Source organism: Melopsittacus undulatus, chromosome 8 (assembly GCF_012275295.1).
Source record: "Melopsittacus undulatus isolate bMelUnd1 chromosome 8, bMelUnd1.mat.Z, whole genome shotgun sequence".
NCBI lineage: Eukaryota > Metazoa > Chordata > Aves > Psittaciformes > Psittaculidae > Melopsittacus > Melopsittacus undulatus.
Window position 1 is genome coordinate 650,025 of NC_047534.1, and position 26,273 is coordinate 676,297.

Sequence of the window (26,273 nt, forward strand, 5' to 3'; positions counted from 1 at the left end):
CAAGGGCCTCCACGCAGCCCAGCTCCCAATCAGCCCATCTTTGTTGCACCTACCCCCTAATTTCAGATTCAGAAGTGATTAAAACCTCTGACAAAGCCAGTCCCCTCAGAACCACAGAGCACAAGCTCTCCAGCAACCAGCAGAGCATTCCCAATCCGAAGCCTGTGCTGCTCAGCCTGGCCAAGCTCATCCAGCCAGTCTGTAGGACACCTTCTTTCTAGAGATGGAAAATGGAACAAGCTTTTCCTAGACAAAGGCATTTATTAGAAGTTATTCAGAAACTGATTCCCCTGATCCACAGTCCTCACAAAGCTCAGAGTGAAATGAGCCCGACTCAAGCAGGCCAGCCCCAGAGCTGTGCCCAGCACAGGGATGTCCTCACTAGCACTCCAGGCCACGCATGGCAGCGATGCTGCTGGCCATCCTGCGGGGCATGCCTTTCGCTGCCTGCCGGTACTCCTCTGGCTTTGCCTTCAGCAGAGCCACGATGTTCTGCAGTGTTCTTGAAGGCTGAAGGCCGAGGGCATCCATCACGTTGATCAGATAATCTGCAAGGTTAAGGATAAACAGGTACTTGCACAGGTCACAGACACGGGGCAGGTGATGGTTATCCTTCCTTCTTCCCAGCGGCAGGAATCCTGCCACTGATGGCTCTGACCCACAGGAAAGGGCAGTGTGTCTGGAAGCTGACTGTGCTGACTGCTCTGCAGGTTTGGCTTCCTGAACACTGGTGTGGACACTGCCTGCTCTGCTCAGAGAACTGAGACGTGTTCTGTCACGTTTCAGTACCTGCAGACAGCACCCTCGGGGTGGTCGGACACCATGGTCACAGATAAGGGATCACAGTCACACTTTCAAAGGCAAAGAGCTTGCAACAAAGCTGGGAAGTTCTGCAGAGGGGAAGGGTTGTGAGGCAGGAGGGAATTCCAGCTCACTGCTACAGAGTCAGCTGGGGAATCGAGGATGGCAGGGAGAATGCTGAGCAACCAGCCTCACATCCATGGGCTTGTCTTTAAGCCGTACCAAGACTCTCTCTCAGGTCACTGGCATCCAGCACACTTTCCAGTGAGCTGAGCAGGAGGTGCTGTCTGACCTTCCCTACTGCGACTGGAAGGGAATCCTCTCAGTTCTGAAGGACTTTGACTCCCACAGTTAAGAAACACAAAGCAGTGAAGAAGCAGGAGTACCTACTGCAAACCCACCCTTCCCTCACACAGGGATGTGACAGGACACAGCAAGAGAGCAGCTGTGAACCCCTCCACCCCGCTGGGCATCAGACCAACACGCTCACAACTACAGCAGAAACACACACTGCAGCTTCAAGTCTCACACAACAACAGAGCAGCCCTCGTGTTCCAGCAGCAGCCCTGTGGACCTCGTGTGCCCCCACTTACCAATGTCTGTGGCGAGCTGCTTCGTGGAGTGCACCGTGAGCTCGGGGATCTGCAGGATGACCTCGCAGTAGGTCTGCATCGTGGCCCTGGCGATGGAGCCCAGCCAGTAATCTGCCATGTTGTCCAGCTCAGGCACCTCGTCTCCTGCAGAGAGAACTCTCCTTAGCTGGCAGCTCATTCACCTGATGGGTGCTGCTTTTGTTACAAGACAAATGGGTAACTGCTTCTTCAGCAGGACATTACAGTATCCAGAGCTGATCAACTCTTTGGAGTAGTCAAAGCAGTTGCATATCCTCCCTGATGCTACACAACAGTGAAGGCTAGCTCAAGCCCCAAACCACTTTACTTGCCTCTACTACTTCTCCAAGGAGGTCATTTCCAAGGGGCTCACAGGGGATCAGGTTGAGGTTGGGGCACTGCCCATCATATTCTATAGGATCACCTTCCATGAGCAGCTTACAAACTACAGCAAGGCCAAGGATTCATGGGGGCTTTTTCAAGCTCTAAAAGCATTCCATGTTCATCAGTGCTTTGAAAATTAACAAGCTATTAAAATGTAAATGCTTTAAGATGACAAATTACGTAATGCAAAAACCTCTGAACTAAAGAGTGTGTCCTCAGCAGGCTCAGGAGATCTGACTGCCAAGCTCTGTGCTTCCTTGACTGTCAGTGGAAGTAAACACAGATTAACCACACAAACTGTGGTGTGCTGCCAAGCTGCCAGGAAGCATTATGCAGCTACTGTTGTTACTGCAGCAGGATGAATGACACACAGGTAAGGACAGCCATCTGAAGAGGGAACGGGAGCCAAAACACAGCTTGCTGAGAGAAACTGAGGAACAACATGCAGCAAGAACCCTGCAGTGTGCTCTGGGGCTGGGAAGAGGCACCTTCTGTGCCTGAGGGCTGTGGGTGCCTCAGACAGCAGCACCCATTGCACTTGCTCCAGCTCAGGGCTTTCATCACTGTGGCCAGAGTCTGCCCTGGTTTTGGCTGGGATAGAAACAGCAATACATCCTTCAACAAACACTAAACTTCAGACCAAGCTAAAGCTTCTGGTTTGAATGAAACTGAAAAACATTTTACGCATTAGTTAGAGGCTCCTCCTGGGTATCACCAAGAGAGTCTTGGAAGAAACAGCATGACCAGATAGTAAGAATTGGACCTCCAACATCTTTGTTAGCACAACACATCACACCTGTGTCATGTCAAAATGGGAAAGCTTTCCTCAGACACTTCAAGTCTGTGGTTTCACCCTACCTTGTTCTGGGGGGTAAGGCAGTTTTCCAGCATGTAATGCCAGTTCCAAAGCAGAATCCTCTTGAGTGACAAATGGCTCAAGGTGGAGAGGAAGAGACATAATATATTGCCCAATCTAGAATAAAAGCACAGAGCTGAGTCACTGAACAAACCTGAAGCAAGTACTTTGCTAGAGAAGAAAAGTCAACTGCAGTAATCCACACCTGAAAGCAGAAAGCTGAGCTTGGCAGCCACTCGCTAACCTACGCTTACCCAGAAATAAACTGGCTCTTGCTCATGGCTGCATTTTGTATAAGAAACAGTTTTTCACAAAGCCAGAGAAGCAGTCACTGAAACAACCACGTTAGGAAGAGCCTGTGCACAGAACTGTTCCTCCAAGCAAACCTTTGCTCTCTGGAGTGTTCCTGGCAATTTGTTTTCTAGAGCAGAATCTAAGGGATGGAAGCAAACAAAAGCACTGAAGAAGAAACACACATTCCAGTGACAATGTAATAGTGACTTAAATGTATCACCCCCAGAAAGGGACTGTGCTCACAGATTCACTTGAGAGCTGCAGAACCTCAGGCATTCAGCAAATACTGCACTAAATGATTACCTGCTGCTACAGAGACTCTTCCTAGGTGCAGATACAGATCAGAAGACTCTGCCTCCCCATCAAGAGGCACACTCATTAAGTGTTTTCTGGGCTCACATCAACCAGCCTTTTCACCTACACAGCACACACACCACATCAATTTGTTTTCTGCACAATACAGCAGTGTCACTTCAAGACTACCCAAGAGAAAGCTTTGGCTTAGTCCTGGCCCACCTATCACTCAGCAGCAGGATAAAGGGTGGGTCTGAAAAGATGTCAGAAAACAAATGCTTTGTATCTGGAGTTTTCTGCAGTCCCTCTTTGCCTTGGAGAGGCACAAGTGTCCTTTGGCTCCTCACAGGATCAAGTAACAATCACACACATCTCAGCTTTAACTCTTGGTGAAAGGGGCCGGTGAGAAGATTCATCCCCTTGCCAACCACACACAGCTCCTGGTGAACTGTACTCATCAGAAAGCTCCTCAGAATTCAGCAGCAACCTTCCCTTGAGGCTTTACCTTACCCACTGCCCATGAGCTTTCTGAACCCAGCCTGCCCTTGGAAAACCATTCCCTGTGTAACACACAGAACGCCAGGAGCATAAAAAACTTCCTTATCAAATTATACTTTGTATTGAGATAACAGCATATTAACATCTGAACTGCAAATCTGGCAGCGACTTGAAGCACCAAGAGAACAGGAAAGCTGTCTGGGTGCTGTTGAGCAGCACAGAGCTGAGGGGTCCCGAGTCAGAACAGATGCACAGTTCTTTTTCCTTTGCCAGTGCCAGGAAGGTTTCATTGTTATTCCATCAGAAAGAGAAACCAGGGAGTCAAATGGGGATTAGAAGGGTAAGAGTTCAAGACTTTTAACTTCCTAGTACAATTAAATCTCCCCAGTACACACTGCAGGAGCTCCTCTGCTACATGAGCTGCATTAGGAAGATGTGCTCAGTGTTCAGCCCTACAAACAAAAGCTGGCAGTTTCCATCCCATTACAGGAGTTAACACTGTAAACAGTGCAGTTCAACAGAAGAACCACTCCTTGTGCTCCTGACTTCTTTTCCTGGTCCAGAACTTGACAAGGGTTTCACAGAAGCTACAATGAATGACACAACCCAACTGATGAGGGCTGGACCACTGAGAACACCTATCACCATCATGTAATAATTTAAACAAACATTAAGATTTTACACAAAAATGGGGAAATGCAGAAGAGATTCCTCCAGTGTTGGGCTTCCAGCAGCACCCCAGCATGCTCTTACATTGCTGATGTATTCCAGAGGAGTCAGGCTGAAGTTGGGCAGGTCATCTGTCAGGGTCTCACCAATGCCACCAGAACTCCAACCCTGTAGGGCAAAACGTGCAGAATGAACCTATGATTTCCCAGAGGACTGCAGGAAGGGGCCACCAAGCAACATGAACTGCAACTACCCAAGGTCTTCCAGAAAGCAGAAGACAGGTAGTGGGAAAACTGCTTCCTTTATCCCCCTTCAGGCCCAGAACACACACCCCCCCCTTCCCTTTCCACACAGCTCCCTGTGAGAAACACACAGGCCAGAAAAGCAACATCTCAAACTAACATCAGAGCTCACAAAGAGCTGTTTGTGGTGAATGCTGTAGATGAATGGATGCAAACTTTGCCACTAACTGTAGCTCATGGAAGAGCTGCGATACCAGAGGGAAACTATGAACAGGAGCAAGGTAAGTGATAGCGAACAGTAAGCTGCCCTAAGGTGTCCATCCCATGGGTAAACCTCACCAGCCTGGATCAGAGCAATGCCCCCACCACTCACCTCCATCTTTGAAACGAGCAGGAGCTGCTGTTTGATGCGAAGAAAGACAGAATCAAAAGCCAAGTGGTGTGCCAGCTGGTTGAGGCGGCTCAGGGCAGATCGTGACGAGGACAACAGGTTGTGGTTACTTGTTCCTTTCTCCTAACACACAGAGAAAACTGTTTACATACAGAAGCCACTGAGCTGCCCATGGAGAGGCTATGTTAACATTCTTCAGAGGTCTTTATTAGGTCATCCTAATACAAAAGAGCTGCCCTCTGCAACTGCACAGCTTGGCTCCTTTGGGATGCCCTATTCTAACCAGTTAGTCAAGGCAGAAACCGTGCACTGCTCCCTGCAATGCACAACAAAGAACCAGCATCATATTCCACCATGCCAGGCACCAGCAGAGGCCAGACACCAAGACACCTGCAGAGAAGATGGCAAAACTGACTTTCACTCAAAGGACACATCTGATTCCCTGCACGGACTTAAGCAAAAGCTTTCCCTGAGGAGTACCTCTGGAACTTGACTGTTTAGCAAACATTAAAGCCAAACATGGAACACTGAAGGCAGAGCTGCACATGTTGCAGGCAGATGAAGTGCAGAAGAAATCTGAACATTTTGAGGAAACAAGAGACTCATAACCTTGACTTCACAACCACATGTGACCAATGATGGCAAACATAACTGAGATCAGGAGATAACTGGAGTCATTCTACCCTGCTCACAGATGCACGCCTGAATGATCCTGCAGAATGACAGCTCAGAATGGATATGGCAGCAGAGTGGAGGTGGCAAAGGAAGCCCTGAGAAGCCAGCTTATGGGCTCCAGAACTTGAGGTGGATCCAACACAATCTTCCCAATGTTTTCCGTGACAAAAATCTCCCTCAGCTGAACTGATAAGGGCATGTTCACAAAACACAGCCAGGATCTGGGGAGAGCTGGAACGAGTCCAGGCTTCCTGGGTTTGGACATTTTATCTCTCCACGGATCACTGTCTATGTGGAAGACTTGGAACATCGCCCATCAGAAGGCTGCAGCTTAGGGTGAAAAGTAATCACCCTGCACGGGGAATCCAGGTCTCATCTACCACCTGTGGGCTCAGCAGCACCCCAGGACAGAGGCAGACTCCCCGGGCACCAAAGCTACCTTTAGAGTGTAAAGCGTTTCCATAAGGCTGGCATACTCGGATGGATTCTCCTTCAGAAGGTAATTGTATTCCTGCCAGGGATTCTTGATGGAGCTCTTCTTATCTGCAGAACTGGTATCCTGAAGGCCAGAAAAACTACAGGGGCTGTAGGAGTCCGACAGGTACTTCCCAGCAGAGGACAGAACCCTGGAAACAAACACACTGAAGTCACCAGCAACATCCTCTGCAGGTACCGCTCTGCTTCTCACGTTGGCACCAGGAACCACACCACGTTTAAGCTACTTCAGGAGGGTATTAACTGGTGGCAGACACCAACTACAGCCAACACATCTAGTCTGCAACTCAAAAACACTGAGAAGGAAGAGAGGGTTGTGCTCTCAGGGCACCACGCAAACACAGAGCAAACCCAGCTTTCCACCCTGCACCCACTGTCTCCTATACAGAGCCCAGGCACTGAAGTCAGAAGAAAGCACTTCAAGGTACAAGAGGCTGAGCAGTGCAATGCTTACAAACAACCAAAGATCTACGTGCTGCCTGTGTTTGATACTCCTCAAGTTACAAGGAATCGATGGGTTAAGGCACACCTACACTCACCCCACTCAAGGATTCTTGCCCCATCTCACAAGGGAGGGTTGGAATCTTGCCAGTTTGATCTGATGGAAAATTCCCTCCCAGCCCCATTTGTGGTGTCATTTTGATAGCCAGCCACGTATCCAAGAGAAAGGATTCTTGTGACTGTCTCAGGGCACACAACAGTGGAACAGTCCATGACCATTCTCTGACATCTGAGCAGATGGGGAGGGCAGTGGGGGGAAACCCCCAGGCTCTGCTTTCCCTCCATGCACCTTGGTGGCTGTCTTCTCTCAGCTTGGTTCCTGTGCTGACAGCTCACAAATGAACCCAGCAGTGCTCACCTGTTGGCCAGCTGCTGCTCGAAGTCTCCACACTGGTGAAGGAGCTCACCACAGGTAGCAATGATCCTGGGAAAGGAGAAGACAAAACATGCATGTTAGGAGATTTGTGGCAGATAATGCCAGGATCCCCCCAGAGAACACGTGCTAAGTAATTATAAAATGCAAGACCCAAACCACAGCCCACAGGGGACACATCCATCAACAGTTAATTTGGCTATTCACTGTGTTCATTTGGCAACAACTTGGGTTTTTTTGCCCAACAGCCTCATCCACATACATACTGCTTCTCACCATGGCTAAGGGTGGCTCCATGTCACTGGGAAAATTCTAAGAGCTGCTGCTATTTCAAGCAATAGGACATGCAGCCTTGCTCCAGACTGGCTGGGGAGCCTCACAGCATTCACTGTGCCAGCAGCAACCTGAAACCCAGTCACCAACACCAAGGCTCCCAGCAGCACTGCAGCCAAGTGAGCACAGCCCCGCAGCCTGCACTAAGCACTTGTGTAAACTGACCCCAAGTAATTCCCTTTCACGCTGATACAAAAATCAGTTCTGAGCTTGGCAAAAGAAGCCCCCGTTACCGGACAGAGTTTTGGAATGCAGTCCAGTCCTCCTGGAAAAGGGAATCTGATGGGATATCATCCAGTTTACATTTCTTTCGTATAGACTGCAATGTATTTGTGAAGTCAGATGTATACCTGTAACAAGGAATGGAGAACAGGTTGTGAGCAGCACAACTGCATGTCCTGCAGTTTGCCTATTCAGCCCTCTACAAGGACCAAGAACCAGGAATATTAAAAGGAGTTCAGAAGAGACACTTGTTCCAGTCCAAACACATGAATGTGAACAACTGATCAGTCACAGCCCACTCAAGCCTACACTAGAAGGCAGGTTAAAAAGAGGAGCAGAAACTGTGTGGCTACTTGGTTGCTGCATATGGGTTACAAGAACCTCTCCACTCCCACGAGAAGGTCTGAGTAAGACACTTTTATTACCACTGCCCCAATGACACCTCCTAGAAAAGACCAGAAAAAGTTTATAAGGCTACTGCTGCTCCAGCATCACTTGGCCCCTACTCCAGGAACACAGTGACAACAATCTCATGAATTTGTTTTCTCAGCTACTCCCCAGATGAGAACATGGATAAAAGGAGAACATTTTGTCTTCCACACCCCCCCTGTTCTTTTCTTAAATAATGCCCATAAGCTGGAGGCATGCACACTGCTATGTAACTGCCTATAAAGAAGGTGAGATCAGAGAGGTGTGCTTCCCTCTTCCCCCGAGGGCACCAAGGCAACAGGTTGATTTATACGCTGTGAGCAGCACTTTTGGTATCAGGAGGTAATGGGTACTGGAACGCTATCTAAGTGGGCTGTCAGTGATACTTCAACACAAGAACTTGCAGTGAACCTCCCTCTATAGGGTACCTCGCCCTTTCAGGCAGCTTCCTAATGTGAGGTCACTTGTCCCAGTAGGTGTATTTTTCCCCGCTGAGATCTACTTTCATCAGCCAAATCTCTCTTTGTCTCATGCTGTTTTGGGAAACATTTTCCCCTCCAAAAGTATTTTTTTAAGACAAATTTCAGCCCAACCAGATAGAAAACATGCAAGAAAAGTCTCTGATTTTGCCATTAAAAGCTTCCATTTCCCCCTAAGAAACAGTCACTGCCTGAAGGAAGCAGCAGGAGGGAACATCAGACGATTCGCATTCTGGTTATAGATACTTTCCGCTCTCAGCCCTTCTTCATAAGCTACAAAGTCCTTGGCCACAAATTGAGTACTTGCTACTTCCTCAGGATAAATAGAACAGTGTAACTAAAAGCACCTTACTTGGAGAAAAGAGCTTTCAGGGCCTTAAGGAGCCCACACACTCCCAGTCCATCCGTGAGCTTAATGCAGTTGTCGATGGCTCCAGAAGCCAGGATGAAGAGTTTGTTGACTGAATGGTTCAGTTCCTGGACACAATCAATGACTTCCCAGTGCTCCTAAATAACAACAACAAAGTTAAGCCTGACTTTCCTTTCTGTGAGTGTCCAGGCATTGAAGACACCTTGTGTAACGCTTGATTCTCTCAGTATCCTCTGATCTTGTGAAACACATAAGGGAGAACAATGTTGGTTGCTCCAACCCTCCTGCTAATAAAAGCTGCCAAATCCTATCTTTACCAGGTCTTCAAGGAAAAACAGTTCAGCCAACAACAGAATCTTCTACAAAAAGGACTTTCCTCTTGTCCTTAAAATCTACTGAACCTGAAGCAGGCTCTTGGCTGACAGTAATATGCTGGTACAGTCTCCAGCAGATCCACACAGTGCTGGTTGTTGTGTGAAGAAGGAAGGAGCTACCTCCAACCTGACAGTGCTGCTGAATTAACTTCATTTCTTAAGCTACTTCACAATAAGAAAACATACTGCAAGCAGGAAACATTACCAAAAACTTAGAGGAGGAAAGAGAGCAATGACAAGGACCCTTGTATTTAGTAGAAGTTTCAAGCCTCCTCCTGTGTAGTTGAACAAAGACATTACCAAGGGCACTGCACTGATCTGAATGAGGAGGTTTTCTTCTTCCAGGTCTCCATACTCAAGTTGATAGGGCTTGTAGGGACCGTACACAGCTTCCACCAGTTCCATCACTTTCACCAGGTTCTGCTCCTCTACAAGGAATCAAGCGTTTAGTCTACAAACAGATGAATTGTTACTAAGAGCCTTGCTTCAAGCAACCTGCAGCAGTTCCTCAGTTGGAGCCCACTGCCTACACAGCCCTGGAATGTTGCCCAGCAGCTTCAAGTCTCATCTACACAGATTTTGCTTATTTATTTAAAACCAAGGTTATTATCTCTACCTGCTTCCTAAACCCAACATGTTCTACCTCAACAAGTGCCTCAAGAAAATTATCACTCACTGCTCTACAACAGCCTGGGTGACAACAATCTATGAAACATTCCAACCTACAGTGGAAGGGAAGGAGTGAAGCCATTTGAGCAGTGAAATACACTACTCCCACACCTTCAAACAGGGGCAATCTCATTTATCAGGAGGCCTGGTTAATACTTAAGATTGACACTAACTCAATTCACTTGGCACTTCTGCTTCACAGTGTTCCTCAACCACAGCTGAAGGTGAAGCATGAACTCAGCAGTTCAGTGCCATCCTCTTGAGCAGAGCTGCAAACCCAACCAAAAGCCAGGTCTGAACCACCACTTCTCAAACCAGAGCTGGACACCAGCTGTTACTGAGAAGCTTTGCCTTCAAACTAGCAGCAAACCATCATTACTTTGAATCCTGGAGAGAAGGAAAAGTCTTTACGCCCCAAGGACAAACAAGCAATGGAGCAGGTTGCCCAAAGCCTGGGCTGCCTCCATGCTTGGATGTTTTCAAGATCAGACTGGCCAATACCCTGAAAAACATGGTCTGACCCTATAGTGGACCTTGCTTGGAGCAGGAGGTTGTACTAGACCATCTCCTGAGGTTCCTTCCAGCCTGAACTATCCTGTGAATCATACCTGAACCCTCCCCTCACATACACATATGTAGGAACTGGTTTGACTCTGCTCTGCTGAGTCACCTGCCTTTCCATTCTTGAGATACTTCTTTTGCCAAACATCTTACCCCACAGCAAGCGATGGAAATGAAGGTTTATTGGGGTTTCCTTAAGCACACTCTGACAGCAGGGCAGCAGCTGTCTTCCTATTCCACCATCTTCTAGAATGTGACTCCATTTCTCCAACTCCTTTTTAATCATTTCCACCATGAACCACAAATTAAGCTAAGCCAAGGACAGAAAATGACTGCCAAGAGTATACAAAGACAACAAAACCATACACAATGACAGTCATACTCCCTGAAATTGCCCAGCAATCATAATTTACATGATCAAGTAAGAATCTGGGTTGAAATAGCTCAAGACAATGGTACGAGGAACCAAACACAGGAAACACAGCATTAGGAATGCTCCATTAGCTTTAATTTAGGATTTTCCCTTACCCAGTCTTTGAAGGGACCCTAGTAGATTAATAAACGACTATAAATAGCCAACAGTTCAAATGAGGCATAAACTTATGTAAACACAACACCTCACTACATTGTGGTTTGTGGGAATTCATCAAGTCATGACCAAAACGAGATGACAGACATCAGAGGGTAAGGAAAGCACGGGTCAGACTTTGAATCAAGCACCCAGGATGCTGCTAGGGAATAAACTACCAGTGGTCAGAAATAGTATCTGGCCTTGCATTTTCACCTGATTAACACATAAGCCAGTAGCAACAGAGAAACTACCATAATAAAACTTCAGCATCCAATGGATGCAGCTTTCAAGCAGGTTTTCTCTTGTTTAGCAAGGTGTGACTTAATTCCAGGAAACTCCTCAACTTTAATGCTTTGTAATCTTTCACAATGGGCTTCACAGATAGCTTCCCGAGAGACATTTCCTCATCCATTAGGCAGAAGAAACAGTAATGCTCATAAAAGGAGAAGTGCTAAACATTATTTACCATGACAGCCATGTACAGACACACAAAGGTGCAAATGTCAAAGGTCAATACCATAGAAGAGAATCCCTCCCTTCCATGTAAAACTAAGTTAAATCCCAAATGGAACTTTACAAAGGAGTTGAACAGAATGGCAAAATTCAGTGCAAGAGCCTTACTCAGGTTTGGCAGCATCGCCATCTCCAGCCCTTTTGCAAAGTGGACAGTGGCATCATAGAGCTCCAGCAGCTTATTCAGCTTGGTTTCTTGTCCTGTTCTCTCCATGGCAGTGCTGAGGCAGACAGGGATGGAAGGCACCAACGCTCCCAGAGTTTGGATCAACAACACAGTCACAACTTCATGGGGGTTCTTGAAAACCTGTGACAGCAGAAGAGCTACTAAGCAAAAGTGTGTTATCCCAGAGGAACACGACTGACAGAGAACAGCAGATGGTTTCCAGAGAGAACCCCCAGCATACACACCACATCTACCAGCACAGGAAGCTGTGAAGACAGGTACAGGTGAAACCTGAAATCAGCAGCACACAGGCACTACAGTGATTCTAAAACACACCTGGTAGAAAGAGGCACTTGAAAACAGAACACTCAGTTTACACAGGTGTGTGGGGAAAAAACACATGTATCCCTAAAATACAAAGGAATTGTACTATAGCATGAGCCAAGTTATTGGTCAGATAGGCAGAAGTCCATGTCGAAAAGGTCAGAAAGACTGTAATCAGCTGAGAACATTTATTTACATGCACCACCCTCAACTCCAGCACAAAATGGGTTACAGCCTTTGATGGGGACTTTTTTGCCAGCTCATCTCAGCCATTTGCTTTGAAAGCTGGGACCATCAAAAAGGTCTAAGAGCTCTCCAGAAAGCTGATGCAGCACAGGAGACTGAGTGAGATGATGGTTTCCCTCTCCCAACCAAAGAGCATCTGCTACAATGTAAGCTGACATCTGACCTGTAATTCACATCGAATCATTAGGCAGAAAAAATACATTTCAAGGGAACATTCTGCTCCTCTGCAGCACAGGCCCAGCACTTGCACCAGGCTCCATAACATGAAGATAAGAATCTCCTACCCTTCATGGATGAAAAGCCCCTGTGAGAGGCTCAAGAGTATGAACTTCTTTCTTCATTTCACTGAAGGACAACGTTTTTGGATCCTGCATTATTCTTGGCAGGAATAACATGTACACAGACTCAAGGGGTGATAGCAGAAGCTCTCAGGTATCTTCCACCAGTGTCACAGATCAGTCTAATATGGCCCTGAGGGCTTTCTCCAGGCCAAGTGATAAAGCAATTCAGGCATTTCAAATGTCTTGCAACAGAACACATTTGCAACACCAACAAATTAGTTTTAACTTAAGATACAGATGAAAGTGATAGAGCAGCTTTAATGCCAATAACGCAGCAACCTTGCTGTTGGTGGAACACCAGAAATCAGATCTTGTCTGCAAGAGCTGATAAGAAACAGAAAGCAGGTTGCTGGCTCTGTCCTGCATTGATAACGCAAAGTACAACTCAAAGGGTGAGCACAGATGAGCTACTCTGAGCTTTGTGACAACTGGGAGTGTGCTCAGTCCTGTTGTCAACCTAGCATCAAATAGCCACTGCACCTGTGTTGCCCACTGCAGCTGCGAGTGCCAGGTCCCAAGGAGTGTGTCGTACAGCTCAGTTAACTGGCGATTTAAGCTCAAGTCACTCTGGCAAAGGTCCTGCCATGCTGCCACCAGCTGCACCTGCAGAAGAAGAACCCTTCTAAGAGGAGAGCTGACAGTCCATGGATCCAGATGGTGTTATCTCAGAACTTGCCATGTTCAGCACTTCTGCTAATACACAATGCCCACCCTCACCCCTCTCCCCTGACTGCAGCAGAGCATTTTGTTATAGTTCAGCACCACAGAAGGAAAAGACTTTCAGCACGAAGCTAGAGGCTTCTTAGTTGATACAAAGATTTAATTAACATTGGTATTTTACTCATAAAACGAGCCTGTAACCGATACCTCCACATAATAGTTGAAATACTTGGCAAGCCCCAGCCTTGAACTTAATCCTCAAAAGTCACAGTCATGAGAGAAATTTGAGGATCAGGTTATGGCCACAGCACTGTCTGGAATTCCAGCTTTTAATCTTCCTTGAAAAGAGTTTACAGAACTCAGCAGCTGGCAAGTTGTAGCAATGAAGTTTTGCTGACATAGCCACATCCAAGGAAAGCAAAGCAAAACTATAAGGTGCAGAGAATTCAAACAGAACCCACATATCCTCTGTCTATTGCAGGAAGAAGCACACAGCCCTGAAGGCAGATTTACTCTTGAGACACAGGGAGTAACTGAAGTTATTAAGAGCCAGAAAGAGAAGCCAGAGAATGAAACATAGAGAACGGGTTCCATCCTCCTTCCAACAGACAGAATATGTGATGTAGCAGCTCCCCCTACGGTCCAAGCCAAGCAAGAGGTCGAGTTTTTACTGCTCTGTATTAAAGGATTATCCGGATACTGACCTTGTGACATTTATAATAGTAAGCAAGGAGCTGGGGCATCCGATCAATTTCAGTGAAGACTTTAACAAACGTTTTCGCCTGATCTACACAAAACAAAGGAATAGGTTACAGTCAAAAGTGAGGGTGAGACAACAGCCTCACTGAGCAAGGGAATTCTTCTTTGAGGGGAACGCACACAACAGCCTATAGAGAACAACATGCTTTTAAAAGCTCATGTTTGCTTATTTTCTCAAGCAGGAGCAGAACTGCCTAAAACTGACACTCAAACAAGAACAGGCAACAGGCACAAGGAATGAACTCAACCTCTTCAATGTATCCAGTATTCAAGATGGATAAAGCCAGAGGTTTCCTGGGAGGAAATTACTGTTTTCCAGAAATAAACTGCTATCTACAAAACCAGAATATACCTCACAAAGTCCTCACCTTTGCCTCCACCACTCCTCAAGCTGCTACCTAACCACGTATGCTGCCTTGAGACTAATAGCACAGTTAGCTCTCACACAAGCCTTTGAAATCCCAGTTCCTCAAAGGTCTGGCTTGTAGGGTGAGGAGGTGACTGTAGCTCTGTCCACAGAATGCACCAGTAATCAGTAATGAGACCTTGTTTGCAAACAGGACCCAGAAGGCAGAGAAACAAAAGCACCAAGTAACCTGAAGTGTTCCTCATCTGTGCAAGTCCCCACAAGCAGATGCTCTGTGGACATTTACAGGTTTACATTACAGGAGTTGGACAGTAGGAAAACACATGATAGTGTAAACAGAGAAACTCTTCAATGGGAGAAAAGCCCCATGTCCCCACACACCCAGAACAGCCTTAGGACAAACACTCTCCAGCCAAACGTTTTACTCCTTAAAGACCATCAGCTCTGTGCTGACAGAATGACACCAACAGCTACTGACCTACAGACTGGGAGTTAAAAGCAGCAACAATCTGAGGGCTGGCCATGGCCTCCAGCCGGTTCTTCAGAGCCTCCAGATGCACACACTTCTCGGAGTAATCCGGAGTATCCACCAGCATGGCCAGGCTGCTCTGCATGCTCGTGAGCTTGGCCGAAATCACAGACACATCCTGCCACAGGGAAGGCAACCCAGTTACCCAGCACAGCCTTGCAAAGCATTAATACCAGCTCCATCATGACATTCTACAGGCACTTGTTTTAGAGTCACTTCCAAAGCTGCTTTCAAACGCAGTTTCCCTGCAAAGCTGAAGGCACAAAGACCAGACAGAATAATGTGGTATCTACCTGTGTTTTAAGAGTCTCTTCAATGTCTGCACTTAATGTGCTCCATTTGTCTGCTTCCTGAAGTGACTCTGCAGCCAACTGCATGCGAGATTTCACTCGGTCAATCTCTACCAGGACCTGAAGAAAAAGATGAACCATGTTGCCCAGTGAAACAGGAGAAGACTGACACAGATACTTATCAGGGCTGCACTTTTGGTGTCCACTGTGCCTGAAGAACTCTATGCACCCAAGAGGCAGAAATGGGTGTCCCCAGTCAGGTAACAGCAGCAGCATGCTCAGGGCTCCTCACAAAACACACACTACACTGGGCTCTGTCACCCACCTTCCCAACATTAGCATTAAAGAAGTGGTTTTGTCTATCTGGGGTTCACAAGACTGTCTAACAGGAACATCTGTGGACACTTGAGGGTCTCACAAGCCGCAGGTGAGCACTGAAGTAAGACAAGAACCACCTGCATTGACTGAGCCGTGTCTGCTTCAAACTTCTTTATGTCTTCTTTCACGAGGATCATCTGCTCCTTCAGGAACGTTGCCTCCTGCTTCAGCACCTCCACTTCCCGGAGGACTCTGGGCATGTTCTGGAGAGCCTGATGGCTTGTTTCTGCAGGAACACCAAGAGAACGGTGGGAAGGGGGAGAACCCTCACAGGAGAGAGGTTTGCAATAACCTCACCTGATCTTTAACACCACAAAACAGCATCAGTTTAGTCCATGCAACCCCAGAACGAGTTTGGGTTGAAGGGACCTCAAAGCTCCTCCAGCCCCAGGCCCTGCACGGGCCCGGACCCCTTCCACCGGCGCAGCTGCTCCGAGCCAGCCTCGCACCCCCTTGCTCACCCGGCCCCGGCCCCCCCTCACCTTCCACGGCGTTGTTGACCTCCTGGATGAAGAGCTGCAGCTTCATCACCAACGTGGCGGCGTGAGCGTCCACCCTGCCCGGGCCCTCCTGCTGCCCGGCCCGGAACGCGGCGTTCACCCAGCTCTTCACCTCGAAGTCATCGGCCAGGAACCGGGAGAAGTCCATGGCAGCGGCCCCGCTCGGACGGGAGCGCTGCCGGGCCCCTGTCGGGTCCGCTGCCGGGTCCCTGCCCGGTCCCTACCGGCCGCCGTACCCTGCGCGCAGCCGCCCTCCGCCGGCGGGGCGGAGCCTGAGGCCTACAGGGAGCCGGTGGTGCCGGAGCCGTGCCCCGTCGGCTTCCGTTACCGGTCCCGGTCCCTTCCCCAGCCGAGAGCCGGAGCTGCTGCCAGCGCAGGGCCCGGTGCGCAGAGCACACGGCTGGGTCCCTGCACATCCCCCGGAGCACAGCGCACAGCTCTGCCCCATGGCCCTGATGCACGGCAGCCGCTGCCCTCCAACAGCCGAGCCCCGGCTCCCTGACCCCAGAGATGAGGGCTGCTCCAGCGTTACTTGTGTGTTTAATTATGGAAGTAATGGGTAAAGGGAGGAACTGGCCCAGGGAGCAGCTGGGAAGGCTTGGCTGGAAGCGACGTGAACTGCCTGCTCCTGCCAAATAATGACCCAGGAACCCAAAGGAAGCAGGAGATGCAGATGGCTCCATTCCAAGCTGGCCCTGCTGGCACACGGTCCCTGCCCACACACAGAGCTAAGGCTCCAGGGCAATGTCCAAGCCTGCTCAACTCCAGCTGCTGCTGAGCTCTGGCTCCGGGAAGCCAGTCACCTCTCCCACCTCACTGCAGGGCTGTGTGCCTTGGGTGAACGTGAGCTTGTACCTCAGCCGGATGGGATCCTGTGAGAGGAAGGAAGAGGGGGACATGTCATGGTCAGAGCTCAGCCACCCCCCTGCTGCAGTGAGTCACCCTCTGAACGCCTCAGCCATGCGGGAAGACCTGGATCTTCATAAGCACATAAGCAGCAACTGGGAGACCAGTGCAGATATCCCCAGGGCATGCCTGGCAATTCCAGCCTGCCCAGCCTTTGTGGTGTTGGAGGATTCCTTACACCAAGCTGTGGTCCATGATCATTCACCAGTGCAACACAACTGCTTGTGCCTGGGGTGGCTTCGTGTTCCACCAGCTGCAAACATCTGCTCGGTGGGTACCAGGAGCCATCTGCAGGTGAACTGAGGCAGAACTGCCCATTCCATCCTTCAAGTAATAGCTCTGAAAGCTGTTTCAGTGGGGAAAATGCCCTCCCAGGACAGCCCAGCGTGCTCTGTCCCCACTGAAAACACTCTCCCCCTTTCTCATACAAACACCCCACCACAGCAGTGACATTCTGAGCGCTCCACCAGCACAATCAACCACCACACATACCTTGTGTGGGTTGGAGAGCAGCAGCACCTGGGATACCACGGCCGGGGGGAGGAGAGGGTTGAAGGCAGGCAGCTCGGAACCAGAGGCTGGTTGTAACTTGATTTTCATGGTCTGGAAGAGAAAACAAAAGGAATGCCTTTTGGTCCATGCAGGAAAAGGACTGGGAGTATCACCAAGCCACAGAGCTGGGTAAAGATTCACCAGCCAGATGTGTCATTTAATGAAAAGCATCTCTTTTGACGGCCTGCATATGAAGGCAGATACTCCTAAACAGACAATCCTGTGCTGCAGGCCCCACCATACAACAGGTTCACCCTTCAGAAAGGGAGCCCTGCAGTTTCCAATGAGTGAGGCAACTCATAAGCAAGAGGCAGTGAACCTTCTCCTCAGGGCATTTCAGAAGCTCCACTCTCTGCCACTCATCACAGGCTGCTCACCTTTGGGACTGCAGCCTGGAACGTGATGTCCTTAATCGGCTGAGCTGATGTGCTCAGCATGGAAAGAACCATCACCAGCACATCTGGTCGCCCAGGAGCAGGGTCTCTGGAGAAGTGGAGCATAGCCTTGAGACCATTCCTATCCAACACAGTAAGTGGACAGATACCACCTGCCGGAGACAAGAGGAGAAGCATGGATTCTTCTGAGGGCAGAACAGCAAAGATGGGATAAGGAGCAGCAGAAAGAGAACACTCAAACTTCCTCCAGCAAACTCACAGAGCAAGCAGCAGTACAGCACTGCCTGGGATGTACACTTCAGCTTGAAGGCAGAGAAGGGTATCTGAATGTCTAAATTGGAGATTTAGCCACTCAGATTTCAACAGAAAGCCAGAAATGTCAAGTGTTGATCCAGGAGAGATGTAACTGATTGGCACACACAAGGCATAGCCCCTTATGACCATTGCCTGGTAAATCCAGACCTGCCTATCACCACCCAGCCCTTCCAGAATGTGCTAAATCCTTCACTTGAGAGACTGGAGGCAGAAGACAGAAGATGAGCTAGGGCAGGAGAGTCCTGACTGCTGAGCAGGGAGGACAAGGACATTTCCATGGTACAATCCCTAGCACTCGCTCAAATGTCCTTCATAGAACAGTCATTACTTTTCTCCAGCCAGTGCATACAGCATGAAGCTACCTTGGCTTGCTCCCCTGCAAAAATCACAGAAGAGCTCTAGCAAGCCAAGCTGGGGCACAGAAATCATTGCACTTACTCAGTGTAATTGAAATTAAAGGGACAAAAAGGTTTTCTAGAGAAGCATCGTGGGAAGCTGGATGCACAGAGGCAGCAGGCTTCAGCTCGTAGTCTAGGCTGGAGAATGAGGGATCTGCCATTGAGTTATTTGGCAGATCTGGGAAGGGCAATGTCATAGGTGGTAAACCCCTGGAAAAGAAAGCATGTAGAAAGCTTATATTAACTGTGGAGACTCTATGGTGTGTACCATCTGCTGCCAGTTCCATTTGTATCCCAATCCCTCATCCCTTTTAGGTATAAAGAAAGTACAAGAACACTCCGAGTTCTTCAGAAATTCACAGCCTGTCTCTGTTTCCTAAGGAAGAAGCTGCTGTGTCAGCAGTCATTAAGGCAGACTTCGATTTCTGTTACCATCATGAGCTTGTTTCCAGGTTTTGGAGATCCACTCTCCCTATGCACAGGCTCTGGAGCTCCAGTCGGTGACACTGAAGTAAATTATACCTCAAGGACAAGGTTTTTGTTGTTTTTGTGCAATATCACCTTGTTCCTAAGCTATGGGATTTGTCTCCCCAAGTTCCTGACCCTGCTGTGCAATTACAAAGCTCCATTAACAGGTCTGTAACAGCTGAAGAGCCCGTGCATGGGTGGACAACTTGCCATCCCTAACCAGCGTTGCCCTGAACCTCACTGCTGTAAACCAGTAGGCTTCATCTCCAAAGTCACACTGTGTTAGGCACAGATTCCTTACCAAGATAACATCCTGCTGTTGGAGGGTGGAGAGAGCTGATCAAACAGGCCCTGAAGTTCTTTCTTCTCTGAACAGGGGTCTTCCCAGCCCTCCTGCAGTCCCAGGGTTTGAGCAGCACTTACAACTCCACCATACCCATTGCATACAGCAGTCTGAAAGACAAGCACTTCTGGTTCATGGTACAGAACTTCAGCAAAGATCCTCTTAAAAATCACCTCTGGTTTAATAACACTGCTTAAAGCAGAAATAATGATGAGTAATCTGGTTGCAAACTGACTGAGAAACTCCTGGCAGAGCAGGTGGATTCCAGTTTCCCTTCAGAACAATGGAGTGTAACAAAGGCTGCCAGAGAAAGCTAGATCAAGAATCACATCTGGTTTTTGTCCTTTGTACCTTATGGACTAAAGCAGCTGAGGATCACTCACCTCTGCAAAGCCAAAATCAGAAGGTGGTTTCTGTACAACTGGAGAGTTGCTGAGATCTAAGAAAGATGCCAAAATGTCACAGGTCAGTTACAGAAAACAAGGGGTTCCACAGGTTCTTCCCTTCCTGTCTAGCAGCAGTCTGTCTGCAGTCTAACACCAATAAAGAAACTACATTCTTGAACACATCCTCCTAGGGCCAACATTTGAGTCAAGTTCTGTTTGTATCAAACCCCATGGCTCCTGTCAGCAGGGATAACATGGCACTGAATTGCAATGACAAACCTAATGACTCCAGCTCCTCCTCGAGCAGACAGGCAGAGGTGGTGCTGCTGTGGCAGGAGGTAGTGGCTGTGTCTGGAGACTGGTCTGTGGCACACTGGGATGTCGCCTCTAGCTGGGAGAAGTCAATCAGTGTGTAGCTCTTCATGTGCCCTGGGGGTGGTTGGTGTGCTTGGAAATAGGAGAAAGAGTTAGAGAAACCTACTGAAAGAAACTGTGTATTCACAGCACAGGCTGCCCAGAAGGACTCCCAGGGGAAGAATCTCAAGTATACTTTGTATCAGCCATACATAAAAGAAAACGATGGCTCCATAACAGTTTTCCTGTGTTACAGGGTTTTATCCACATCTATTTTCCAAGAAGCACTTCCCTTCCAAACCCTCTCTCAGTGATGAGTGGGAACAGAGCTGTCATGGAACACTCTTTACCTGGTGCATTCACAGAGCTGGTGACTGGACCTCCTCCAACCCCATCTTCACGGCTGGCTACAACCTGCCTGTATTGTCTGAGTGCCTGGATGAGCTTGTCATTGGCCTGCAGTATCTCAGCTGGAAAACAAGAGGAGAAACACACTATTAATGTCATAACACAAAGTTCAACTTCACCCACATTCAATCTTCTCACTCACAACAAGGAGTTCATGAGTGAGAAAAACATGATTCACTATAAAAATTCTCTGTCAAGATCTACTTTGTGTGAGTTTCTGGAGACTCAAATTCACTTAAAATTAGCTTAAAAACTTACTTCAGAACTTTTTTAACTTGGTGGATGAATGTGGTACTGAGAAAAAGATGAAAAAGAAAGAAAGAAAGAGAGTAAGAAAGAAAGAAAGAGAGAAAGAAAGAAGGGCAGTGGAATCACCCTCTGATACAGTGTGTGGAGCTCCTGTGGAGGGCTCTGATGGGCTGATTGGGCTCAAGGGTCTCGTCTCTCCTGAGGCAGTAACAAGCCCATCAAGTTACAGGTGAGGGGATGGAGTCTTCCCCCTTACTAGTGTAAAGACCCTGCTAACATGACAGCCACCTTGGCTGGAAGAAACTGGATTCACTGTTTAACTGTGGGCTCCAAGCGGAAATGAGTCATTTGCCTGGAGAGGAGTCAGAGGAGACTTCAGCCACTTCCATGGGGGGCATGGTTTAAAGATGAAATGGAAAGCTCTGCCTGCTGGGTAGCAAGTGCTGAAGCATTCCCCCTCCCAGGAAAGGGCACATCCCACTTGTCAAAGCAAAGGTAGATGAACTTAGCTGCAAGGAAATGCGAGGACAGCGTTGGCTCTTACCTAGAGCTTCATCATCATCCACTGTCTGGCTGGCAAGGCGAAAGAGCAGCGGCCTGAGCTTCTCACAGCGTTGAAACACAGTCTGTGGAAGGAAATGTTTCACATCATTGCTCAGGAGATCCCAACGTCCTCACAGATCTGTCTCTAGAATCACCTGAGGAAGAGCATTTACCTGTAGGGCCTCCTGGTCAGATCTGGATAGTTCCTGTCTCTTGTAGTTCTCTAATAACTCATCCATACGTTTAACGCTCTCAGAAACCTCACTGATGGTGTTCACTCTTCTGGACACCTGAGCTGACTTTTCTTGTTCCTGTGATGAAAAATGACACAAAGTAGATGATAATTTGGCTACCAATAAGTCCTGAAAATCCTCCCTCCTCTGGGCAGCCCTATGGTCAGGTACAGGGGTCCTGGTCACAACCCAAACTGCCAAGTCACCTCCCACCCTCCCTGCTGCAAGCACAGCCCCTGACCCAGGGCTCCCCACCTCCTTGATCATGCTCTTGATCAGACGGTTGGCAGCCTGCAGGTCCTCAGCGTGGTTGCTCTTCAGAAGCCTTGCCAAGAGCTGTCGAGGGGAGAGCATGGGACAGCAGTGAGTGAGCAGCAGGCTCCAGGCACACATCACACAAGAGCAGATACTGAGACAGTCACTGTCAGAACAGTTTCTATCATCCTGGAAATATGTGGGCTCACGTCCCATCATCTAATCCAGGTTATATTGCTGCCTGCACACGCAGTTTGGATGTTCTGGGAATGGGAACACTCTGGCTTTGTAGAATTTCTGTAAAGAGAGAAACTGTCTCTTGGGAAAGTTTAATAGAAACCAACGTTTTCCTGTAAAATGTTCACTTTTATTAGGCAAAACTTCTGATAAAGCATCAAGGAATCCTCTGCTGTTATGTAGCAAAAAGCATCAGCATCATTCTGAAGATACTGTCTGAAACAGGCAAAGCTCCCAGTGTGACTGAGCCTCTTTGTTCATCAGTACAGATCAGAGGGGGGCAGGCAAGAAACCCCAAAGTTTTACCTTGGATTTCTCTTCATCTGTGTCAAAAATAGAATTCTGAGGCCTCGGAGAAGGGGGAGGCAAAATTCTGTCTTCTGGCAATTTGGGGTCTTCTTTTACAATCCCTGCAATGGGTAACAACAGTTGTCAGTGGTACCCACACTGCTGGAACACTCGACAGTGCATTGGACTTTGTACCTATTTCCTTCACCCCTCCACAGACCTTTCCTGGGAGAGAATTGCAGGGCAGAGATCCCCGGGTTTGTCCTGTACCTTTTCCCTGCACACCAGTGGTGAGCACTGTGAGAACAGAGGCACGAGGCCAGTCTGCTCTTTAGCAAAGCTGTTCTTTAGTAAAGCTCTTTGAACACTTCTATGCATCCTTAAGGACCCCAACAGCCTGTAAGTGTGACCCCTGTCCTCTTGTCCTCATGCACAATGTTCTAGGAAAAGCTGAGTCACAGGCTGAAGAGGACACATCTCTGTGCTCTCAAACCACACCACTTGGAAGGCTGAAAAGGAAACCAAAATAGCAGAACTAAACCTTGTTTCTTCAGCATTTGATAAGCATCCCGGATTTTAACTTCCTGAGGAAACCAGACTGTCCAACTGAACATCACTTCTGTGACTCTTGACTTGACTTTTGCTGAAGACCAGGTTCCATAGTACTGAAAACCAAACAGACAACAGAGTTTAAAGCTAAGGGATTGGTGCCAAGTAGAGCACCTGGGTCTGGCCCCACAGTGTTTGCGTGCAGAGACTAAGTAGCCCAACACTTCATTCCCTGTGTTTGTCAACTGGGTGTCTTGCAGTATAGGGAGTAATGTGGATTGCTGTGGCTGTAAATACAAGGAATGCTATTAAGTGTATGATAATGACCTAAAGATTATATGACAATCAAAATGAAATCATTTCAGAACTTCTCTGATCAGTTATCGGCTCCGAAACCAAAAGCAGATTGGTTTATTTTAGGGAAAACAGAACAAAAAGAGAAATGAAAGTTGTCTTTGGATGCTCTCTGACTTCTCTCACTATCACTCATGAGCTCTCACTTTAATGTGTTACAAAAACATCCAGAATGGCAAAAGCCACACACAGACACAAGGCAGTTTAAACTCATTGAATAACACCTGCTCTGTCAAGACAGCAAACACAGCTCTGACACTTTGGTTACACTGTGCTGCTCCACTGAAGCACCTTTACCAAACCCAGCACCGAGAGAAGAGGTTTTGCTGCTCGGTTAAACCTCTCCCCGAAACCAGCTCTTTGCAGCTCTGCTGTCGAGGTGATGTGATGGGAAACAAAGTCTGTGTGAGTGGCAAATGTCTGCGGGACCCACTGAAAGGGAAGCTGATTCCTGGGTTGCTGAGAAGGGTATCTGAACGTTGCAGGCCTGTTGTGTGATGCAGAGGGGATAATGCAGGGGGATCACAGGCTCTGATAAACACGTCTCCATATCTCATCCTGACAGGCACTGCAGGACACAGAGCCCCTGGCTACACCTTTTACAGGGGATTCACACCCAGTGCTGGTGCTGGAGGCACAGAACGAATTCTGCTCTTCTGTGCAAGATTCAGTCTAAGTTTCCATACCCAGCACAAAGCAAACAGCCTGCCCCACCAACAGCGTGCAGCGGGACCACGACCACCTACCTTTGGGGAAAGCACTTTGATCAGCTCATTCAGAAACCTGAACTTTGCTATTTCCCTGTGAAACCTTTCACCACAGTTATTCACACAGGTCTCCAGCACCTGCAGAGAACAAAGAAGACACTGCACATACGAGTCCTGGGGGAGAACTGTGCCACTCTAACACTGAACCTAGGAACTTTCTGGCACTGCATTCACAAACACAAGATACTGGGAAAGTTGTGCAGCAAGAACATGTGTTTTTCCTTCATCCAGCCTTCTTAAGCAGCACATTTAAGACCATCTGCTCTGTTCTATGTATCATTAAAAACTTCTGGGACACTGACCCCGTAATGGGACCCCAGCTCAAACAGCAGGAGCTGCAGCCCACTGAAACCCCTCTGCAGAGCAACAGGGAAGGAACAGCAGCAGTTCATCCCTCTGTTACACCCAGTTTCTGGATTCCTCGTGCAATGGAAAGTTAAAAGGGAGAGATATCCAAGAGAAGAAGCTGTCGTGCCTGTTTCCAAGTTACTGCTGCCTCTCTGCATGTGGATGAAAGCACTTACTGTGAGTGCATGGAGAGCTTCCATCTCCTGAGGTGACTGTATCTTATGTGCCAGCAGCCTTGGTGCAAGCGATGGGCTGGGGAGTATTAGAAGCAAGTCAGACAATGCACAGGGTCCCTAAAAAACCCCAAATGCTGATTTTTTGCTGCAAAGAGCAAGTGCTGATTCACAACCTACTACATGGCATGGACACATGGGTGTCTGCTCTGATGGAAGAGCATCAATAAGCTTTGGCCAGTTCAACTAGCTCCTGCTCCTTCCCACAGAGCCCAGACTGTCTGCTGGGCTGTGGGATCTCCCACCTCTCTGAGAGGAAAAGCAGAGGCTGAGCTCCCCCAAGGCTTCCCTGCAGATCCCCACCAGGATTCCTTGGCCAGCTGGTGACAGAGCAGCAGAGATGCAGCAACAGACATCAGAGCCCATTCCTAGACACCAGCATCCCCACACCATACAGCTCTGCAGTACTGGCACTGGGGAGCAGCAGAGCCCAGCCAGTGCTCCCAGCTCTGTCCCAGGCCCTGTTCCCTGCAGCCATGAGGGAAGGTCAGAGTCAGGCACCCAGCCAGGAGCAAACCCAAGAGCCATGTCCCTGCCTTACCCATCGGTGTCAGCGTTCACCTGGTCACAGAAGCGCTGGATGCATTCCCAGTTCTCCTCAGGGATACCTGGCTCAGTGGCTTTGTCTTACACAGGAAACAAAAAGACAGGAAAACAGCCTCAGCGTGAGAGGCATGTGAGGGCACAAGGAGGAAGGGCACAAGGCAGGAAGCGGCTCCGACCTCCTGCTGCTCCTGCCTGGTCCAGGGCTCTCTGTAAACCAGGCAGAAATGGAAGGCACGGGACAAGCAGGAAACAGCTGGTACTAAAACCTGCCTAAAAGAGTCCTGGGAGGACCCTCAGAGTCAAAGCCAGGCAGGAACAGAGGTGTTGAAAGCAGCAGCATCAGGTTCCTTTTAGAGCAGAGCATGAGAAACTTAAAACCATTTACAGGCAGCTCTCCTGGGACCAGACAAGGTTTCCTGTGCAGGAACAGAGGCACAGCTCACCCTTTTACAACAGGGCTGCATGAGTGCACATCCCAAAGCTCTGCCTGCATGGCTGGATTGAGGAATAACCTTCTTCAAGCACTCAGCTTGGGTAGGACTGAGGACAATGAAGGACAGGAGAGATGGGGAGTGGGAAAGATGCAGCAGGTTAAGACAGTCCCCATGAACATCACCCTAAAGGGGCTCCTTGGAGGAGATGGGCCCTTCCCCACGGAGCTGAGGCTGCTCCAGTCCCCTCCCACTCAGGCCCCAGCCCCACTCACTGAGCCACCGCTCCAGCTCTGTGGCACCGGCCGTGGGCTCCGGCTCCAGCTCCATCCCCCCGGCAGCAGGAAACGGATCCACCCCCTCTAACACTGCTCACCAGAGGGAAGCCCACACGTCTGCCTGGTGAGGACGTGCACTCCATAGGCTGAAACACCCACCCCACAAACACACCCCTGCTGGCAGCTCCTCCCCTCGCTGGGTGCAGAGCGAGTGCGGGCAAGAACGGAACCAAAACTCACGTTCATTTAATCATGAAATCATCATCCAAAAA

The 26,273-nt window shown here is 48.7% G+C and overlaps 2 protein-coding genes across 5 annotated transcripts; both read right to left on the minus strand.

The window, feature by feature from the left end:
• Positions 1–241: 241 nt before the first annotated feature.
• COG7 (component of oligomeric golgi complex 7) lies at positions 242–16,360 on the minus strand. Its single transcript, XM_034065583.1, has 17 exons — positions 16,148–16,360; positions 15,743–15,891; positions 15,291–15,407; positions 14,947–15,115; positions 14,047–14,129; positions 13,163–13,285; positions 11,714–11,912; positions 9,592–9,719; positions 8,900–9,054; positions 7,651–7,767; positions 7,070–7,135; positions 6,155–6,341; positions 5,023–5,163; positions 4,492–4,575; positions 2,655–2,769; positions 1,395–1,538; positions 242–548 (listed from the first exon to the last, which is right to left on the minus strand). The coding sequence occupies exons 1-17, from the start codon at positions 16,311–16,313 to the stop codon at positions 382–384; spliced, it is 2,310 nt and encodes a 769-aa protein (XP_033921474.1). The 5' UTR covers positions 16,314–16,360; the 3' UTR covers positions 242–381.
• A 336-nt stretch (positions 16,361–16,696) lies between these two features.
• On the minus strand, positions 16,697–26,263 carry GGA2 (golgi associated, gamma adaptin ear containing, ARF binding protein 2). 4 transcript variants are annotated; one of them, XM_034065605.1, is made up of 17 exons: positions 26,100–26,263; positions 25,288–25,372; positions 24,690–24,765; positions 24,145–24,243; positions 23,037–23,160; positions 22,514–22,617; positions 21,971–22,051; positions 21,656–21,793; positions 21,484–21,565; positions 20,633–20,752; positions 20,208–20,375; positions 19,926–19,981; positions 19,501–19,652; positions 18,772–18,941; positions 18,001–18,170; positions 17,564–17,674; positions 16,697–17,037 (listed from the first exon to the last, which is right to left on the minus strand). In XM_034065605.1, exons 1-17 carry the CDS (start codon positions 26,245–26,247, stop codon positions 16,924–16,926), a joined length of 1,998 nt encoding a protein of 665 aa, XP_033921496.1. In that variant the 5' UTR covers positions 26,248–26,263; the 3' UTR covers positions 16,697–16,923. The 4 variants fall into 4 exon arrangements, with proteins under 4 accessions (XP_033921496.1, XP_033921499.1, XP_033921497.1 ...); XM_034065608.1 differs by having other exon boundaries at positions 25,308–25,372; positions 26,100–26,245; XM_034065606.1 differs by lacking the exon at positions 26,100–26,263 and adding an exon at positions 25,999–26,078.
• Between the last annotated feature and the right edge of the window lie 10 nt (positions 26,264–26,273).